The following is a 7,237-nucleotide window of genomic DNA, read 5'->3' as shown; positions in this document are numbered from 1 at the left end:
GAGTCCAGGATTTGAAACTAATATTTCCATTAAATAGACCACATGAGAGCTTTGTACTTAGTTCTGGTGGACATACTTAAGATTACCGATAATAGAGTGATGGTTAAATTATAGTGTAACCTCTGGAACCAATCCTTTTTTTCAAAGGCCACCCTGGAGAAATTTTCACAACTTCTTGGAGAAAAGTGGGATATAAAACTATTTTGTGTGATCCCCATATTATTTAGAAGACAGGAAGAAAAAGCAGATCGCTAAGTGACACTTGGTGGCAGAGTGATAGAAGTTTATTATTGATACTTTAAAGACTTGTATTCAAATTCTACAATAGAAAAAAATTGAGACAGATAACTGTTAAACTAGAAAGTATCCCCTTTGGGAAGTCAAAAAACCTAGAAAACTCATACTTATCAGCTAGAGGAAAAGCTACTTTATTGTGAAATAATGTGGTGAAGCACACTAGCATCTGGTGCCCACTGCATACCAGCCGCTGTGCTGCACATGGGATTTGAGGGCTAACTTGACTGAAGTCCAGCTGCCAGCAAGCACCAGAGCGTCTGTTGGAACTTGTAGGTATTCTGGGGTCAGCTCCACCTATAGCACTATTTTACCCTGTCCCCTAAGCCAGATACCTTAAATTTTCTATACCACTCTCTTGATTTTGGTTTACTATCAGGATGTGGTGGCAAGGGAACAGGGTGCCCCAAGGAGTTAGGAGGTAGAATTATTGTACTACAATGAATTGTTTGTTTAGTATGAAAGAGACTGGATACAGTTGTTTCACAAAAAGATATATTTTCATATGACTATTTACATTTTTCATATTTAGTTAGAGAATATCATACAACTGATATCTTCAGTTTCATGCTTTTAAACTCTTCTATTTACACTTATCTGACATGGAATTAAAACTGAAATGGTCATATACCTCAGTAATAGAAAGCAACCAGCCAATATAGCTGGGTCTTCACTTAAATTTGTTGATCAACATTAGCAACAGTTACCTTAATAAATTACCATTTATTTTAAAATCAGTAGTAATTTTAAACAATTCATAAATAAGTGTGCTCTGTGCAATTTACATGTTTAATATCCTGTGGATACTAAAAGCTGTATATTGTCAGTTTTGCACATTATTACTTTTATCAAATGATAAGCTTTCTCTGAGGAGAAAGTAGATAAGCTTGAAATTATATCCTAAGCTTCTCTGGAGAGTTATCAAAACTCCATCTGCTTTACAGGAGGAGGTTCCAATTTACGTGAGAGGGCAGTTAAAATCTGATTGAATTTTTCGTATCTCTCTGTCTGATTGACTTGTGCACCTTTGCTGCCCCAAAGCAATCTCATTTGGAATTCAGTCTTGAAGACTTCACTCATTTCTTCATCTGGTTGAAAACCTAATAAAAACAAAACCAAAAAAACTTCAGTTCTGCTTGAAACAGTGTTGAAAATAGACTGAAAACTTGCTTGTTTAAAGTAAGATCAAAATGAACATCTCTCAGAACTTAAAAAATGCCCTCAAGGAAAAATATAGGATCTTTCTATATAAGGAAGGGGAGACCATCCCCCACCCCCAAGGATCTGAGCAACTTCAGAGAAAGAATAACTAAGTCACTATGACAGAATAAAATTTGTGCGCACAAGCCACCATGGGTTGTAGTAGTGCAGGAGTGTTCAAGTATTTTTTTTTAAAGCTTTATAATTTACTTGGCATGATTCACCCTTTTTTTAGCTGTACAGTTTATAGAGTTGTATAAACATCACACCACTTTAGAACCCTAGAAAATCTCTAGTACCTCTTCTCAGTCAATCCCTGAACCTACCCCACACCATTAATCTGCTTTCCATTGCTATTTTGCCTTTTCTAGAAATTTGATATTATTCCATATTGTTGCCTGTTAATAATTCCTTTTTATTGCTGAGTAGTATGCAGTTATATGGATATACTGCATTTTGTTTACTGAGTGGTAAGACATTTCGATTGTCTCCAGTTTCTGGCTGTTATGAATAATGTGAACATCTGTGATTAAGTCTTAGCATGGACATGTGTTTTCATATCTTTGGAAGTGGAAGTACTGGCTCATATGGTAAATATATGTTTAAAGAAACTGTCAAACTCTTTTCCAAAATGTCTATACGTCTTATATTCTCATCAGTAACATAATGAAGAGTCCAGTTGTGAACTCTATTGTCATTCTAGATAGTGGTGCTGGCATCTCACCGTGGTTTAATCTTATATTTCTGTAATAACTAATGCTTTGAACATTTTTCCATATAGATATTTGTCATTGTATATCCTCTCTGGTATAGTGTCTATTCAAATCTTTTCTTCTCATTCAGTTGTAAGAATTCTTTATATTCTAGATAATAAGTCCTTTATCAGATGTATGTTTGCCAAATACTTTCTTCTGGTCTGTGGTGTGCCTTTTTGCTTCCTTAATAATGTCTTTCAAAGAGCAAAATGTAAAATTTTGATTTATCAGTGTTTTATAGTTCATGCTTTTTATGGCTTAAGAAATTTTGCCAGACACAAGGACTTTCTATGTTTTCTCATAGAAGCTTTACAGTTTAGCTTGTATATTCTATGAGGTAAAATTGAAGGGTTTTTTTTTGCATGACATTCAATAGTTCTAGCACCATTTGTTGAAAGACTACTTTATCCAGTGAATTACCTTGCCACCTTTGTCAAGAAACAGTTAACAATCATATGTTTGGGCCCATTTCTTAACTCTCTTTTCTGTGTAAGAGATCTGTTCTACTTATGGCCAAGGATGCTCTCAGTCAGCTCTGTTAGAGCAGGGGAAACCTCTAGCTCGAGTCATACAGGCAGATGTTTCTCATCCTTGATTACTGCTGGAGTAGTTGGCTCTGTCATTAAATATAGTCCCAGCATCTAAATCATAGTCTCTTGGTGGTGGAAAGGGTAACAGAAGCCTATTTCATTCTTCATGTGATGCCAAAATATCTTTGGCAGATAACCAGCTAGAGGCCAGATGACAACTTCCATTCATTGAGTTAATCTGCTTTGAGCCCCTATCCTGGGCAGGGTACTGGGATATGTCGGTGAGCAAATTTCTGCCCTTACTGGGTTCACAGTTAATTCCAGCAATAAGAACTTGCTGTGAAAACCTGTAGCAGGATCAGCTGAGAAGTATCAAATACCTTTAAGGTGATTTGCTGTAAAACAGCTTAAAACATACTTTTCTCAAAATCCACCCTGATACATTGGCTTAGGGAACATCTAATGTAATATACTTACTGGTTTTGTATAAGCAGGCATTCTAATAATATCTACTGACTTGAATTATATATGCTTTTATTGTTTGAGCCACCAGGGAAGCTCCTATAATTAGCATCTGAGTCCTATACTGCCAACCCTGCTGAACTTTCTGAGGAAAAGAAACAGGTATGTATTGCTTATACCTAGAGCAGACATAGTGCAAGTTGTTTAGTCCCAAATTCTGTTTCAGGTCAAAATACTAGGCCTCTCCTGCCCCATATATTTCTTAACCTTCTGGATCAAACTGTAGGTCCTTGAAGAGTTTTAAAAATTATACAGTGGTGAAGAGACAAGGCCCTTATTCTTGTACTCGCTTCCTAAGTGGTCTTTTTGCCTACAAGCTTCAGCCCTCCAGCCTTCCTGCACAAAGATGCCAGACTGAAAACAAACCTAATCATGTGATAACATCTTCTTATATTTAAAACCCTTCACTGGCTCTTCCTCAGCCACAGTCCTACATGGAAGGCCTTCCCACCTCTGTCCCCCTCTTTGTTTAGCCTAGCTGGCCACTCCTGAAGACACACGTTACACTAATCCAAACCCAAGTTTGGATCAGTGTACTTGTGTTGCTATTCTCCAAGCTCTCTCAATCTCAGAGGCTTGGCTTATGGTAGACCCTCTGATGCCAAGAGCAGAGGAGCTCATGTCCCAGTGTGTCTGGGAAGAAACAAGAATATAGATAAGTCCAATAGAACCCTAACTCCTCATGTGGGCCCATCATGTTTTCTAATTATTATTATTAGTGGTACTAATGGTAAACAAACTGACAAATTCTTTCTTGATCCTTTCTCTATTTTCTTTATAACACTGACACAAAAGAAGAGAGAAGGATCCTTAAGTCAGGAATTAAGAATAAGTAATACAAGAAATGGAATTCCCAGGTCTTAATCTTTCCTATTTGGTCTTTTTCTAATTGAGAGCATTGATGCTCTTTTCATTCCTTCATTCCAATTACTGTGCAGAGAGCAGCTTAACCAAAACCAGCTCTTACCGGCCAGGATCTTCTCAGCATTCATCCGGTAGCTGTCTGCAGCTTCCGCCATGAGTCGGGCCGTTGCCAGATGGTTCAGCATAATCTCACAGCTTTCATCGTTTTTTTCCCACATGTCAGTTCCTTCAAAAGTGACAGCCTCACGTTCCATTAAGGTCACAAGAGGCATCAGCAGTGGGACCGATACATTGTTTGGGGGAACACATGTGGACTCTGAAAAACAGGGGCAGGGGTAAAGTTCTCCATATCATGTTTTTTTTCCCCAAGTTAAATGCAGAGAGTTCCAGTTGAAGATGGCAATGTAGGAGAGTCCTGGGCTTACCGCCTTCTGTGGACACAGTGAATCTATGGCTAAGTATGGAACAACTTCCTCTGGGAAAAATCCTAAAGACTGCATTGTGCAAATAAGAGAAGACCCACATCAAAGCAGGTAAGAGGGGCTGGGAGACAGTCACACTATAAACCCTCTCCTGGGGCAGTGATCCACAGTCAGGAGGGAACTCAAAACCTGGAGCTTCAACCTGAGGAGCAAAGGGCTTGAACCCCACGTGTACCACTGCAACTTTTAAGACCAGCACCTGAGATACAAACCCCCAAAACATCTAACTTTGAAACTCAAACACTGTACCTGTCTGTAAGACCCCAAGGCTATAATTGTCTGAGAAACAGGTCTTAAAGGGCTTACAAGCTTGAACTCACCTGATCCAGGGCTCAGTACAGAGGCAGCCAATTGAGAGGTGCCTAGATATTATGCAAATTAGGCTCATTTGCCAATATTAAAGTTTTAGCCTGAAAGACAGGCTTCTGCTTTGGCATATAGCTAGGGCTTAGGAGGCCCTCAGCAAATGGAAGCTGATAGATGATGCAGTCCTTGTGTGCTGTCTCTGCCTTGCTCCAGCTCACTGATATATCCTAGAAAAGAGCTTATACCTTTGTCCAGCTACCTCTAGAACACTACACATTGCCTAGCTCTGAGGGCCAAAGGGGCTTATGCCCATGGATCCTATAGGACTGTAACCTTTATAATGCCACAAGAAAAGAAAATTATAGGCCAGTATTTGCAAATTGAATTCAACAATACATTAAAAGGATCATATGGATTGATTAAGTGGGATTTATTCCAGGGAAACAAGGATGGCTCAATATTCACAAATCAATATGACATACTGTGTTAATAAGATGAAAGAAAAATAATAGATGCATAAAAATCATTTGACAAGATCTGACATCCATTTATGGTTAAAAAAAAAAAACTCCCAACAAAGTGGATATAGAGGGAATGTACAACAACATAATGAGGCCACATATAACAAGCCCATAAAGCTAAAAACTTTCCATCTGAGAACCGGAATAAAAGGATGCCAATTCACCACTTCTGTTCACACCATACACAAAAATAAACTCATGTAAGACACAATACCATAAAGCTCTGACACGAGAATATAGGCAAAACATTCTCTGGCATAAATCATAGCAATGTTACCTTAAATCAGTCTCCCAAGGTAGTAAAAATAAAGGGGATCTCATTAAACATGTTTTTGCAAAGGAAACCATAAACAAAATGAAACGACAACCAACAGATGGGAGAAAATATTTGCAAACAATGTGACCAACAAGGGCTTAATTTTGAAAATATACAAACAGTTCATACAACTAGCAAAAAAAACATAGCCCCCTGAAAAAATAGGCAGATGGCCAACAGATACATGATGCTCAATACACAACAGATGCTCAACATTGCTAATTATCAGAGAAATGCGAATCAAAACTACAATGAGGTATCACTTCACAGTGGTCAGAATGGCCATCATCAAAAAGTCAAATAATAAATGCTGGAGACAGTGTTGAGAAAAGGGCACCCTCCTATACTGTTGGAGAGAATGTAAATTAGTGCAGCTACTATGGAGAACAGCATGGAGATTCTTAAAAAACTGAAAACAGAGTTGCTATATGATCCAACAATCCCACTCATGGGCATGTATCTGGAGAAAACCCTTAATTTGAAAAGATGCCTGTACCTCAGTGTTCATAGCAGCACTATTTACAATAGCCAAGATATGGAAGCAACCTAAATGTCACTCAACAGATGAGTGGATAAAGAAAGATGTGGTATATGTATGTACACAATGGAATACTACTCAGCCAGAAAAAAATGACAATGCCATTTGCAGCAACACATGGATGGACCTAGAGATTAATTATCATGCTGAGTGAAGTGAGTCAGACAGATAGATATCTCACGATATCACTTATGTATGGAATCTAAAAAATGATACAAATGAACTTATTTACACAACAAGGTCCTTTTGTATAGCATAGGGAACTATAATCAATATCTTGCAATAATCTACGATGAAAAATATTAAATATATAACTGAATAATTTTGCTGTACACTAGATTTACACATCATAAATCAACTATAACTTAAATTTTAAAAGATGCATATGTGTGTATACATACAATGGAATATTATTCAGCCATTAAAAAGAAATCCTGCCATTTGTGACAACACAAACTTGAGGGTATTATGCTAAGTGAAATATGTCAGACAGAAAAAGATAAATAGCATGTGAACTCACTTACATGTAGAGTCTAAGAAAAACAGAAACACCCCTTGAGCTCATGGATATAGAGGACAGATTGGTGGTCACCTGAGACAAGGGGAGAAGTGAAATGGTTGAAGGGATCAGAAGGTACAGATTTCCAGTTATAAAGTAACTCCTGGAGATATGCTATACAGCGTGGTGACTATAGTGAATACTGTACTGCATATTTGAAAGTAGCTAGCAAAGTGAATCTTGAAAGTTCTCATCAGAAGAAAAAAAAATTTTTGCACCCATGTATGGTGATAGATATTAACCGGTCTTATTGTGATCATTTTGCAACAATCAAATATTGAACCATTATGTTGTACACCTGAAGCTAATATGTAAATTGTACCTCTGTTTACAAAGTTAAGCTCAAAACG

The 7,237-nt window shown here is 37.6% G+C and overlaps 1 protein-coding gene across 3 annotated transcripts in view; it reads right to left on the bottom strand.

Moving 5' to 3' along the window:
• Positions 1–266: 266 nt before the first annotated feature.
• The window catches only part of BCAR3 (BCAR3 adaptor protein, NSP family member), a 153,637-nt gene continuing 146,666 nt past the window's right edge, over positions 267–7,237 (bottom strand). For all 3 annotated transcript variants that reach the window (XM_070786078.1, XM_070786077.1, XM_019957033.2), the window contains 2 exons: positions 4,269–4,481; positions 267–1,394 (listed from right to left, as the gene is read on the bottom strand). In XM_070786078.1, the coding sequence (XP_070642179.1) occupies positions 1,216–1,394; positions 4,269–4,481 (392 nt within the window). In that variant the 3' untranslated portion in view covers positions 267–1,215. The remainder of the gene's footprint in view (positions 1,395–4,268; positions 4,482–7,237) is intronic.

The sequence above is a fragment of the Bos indicus genome, chromosome 3, assembly GCF_029378745.1.
Source record: "Bos indicus isolate NIAB-ARS_2022 breed Sahiwal x Tharparkar chromosome 3, NIAB-ARS_B.indTharparkar_mat_pri_1.0, whole genome shotgun sequence".
Classification (NCBI taxonomy): domain Eukaryota; kingdom Metazoa; phylum Chordata; class Mammalia; order Artiodactyla; family Bovidae; genus Bos; species Bos indicus.
Note: the sequence above shows the minus strand (reverse complement) of the source record. Positions and strands in the feature narration are given on the sequence as shown.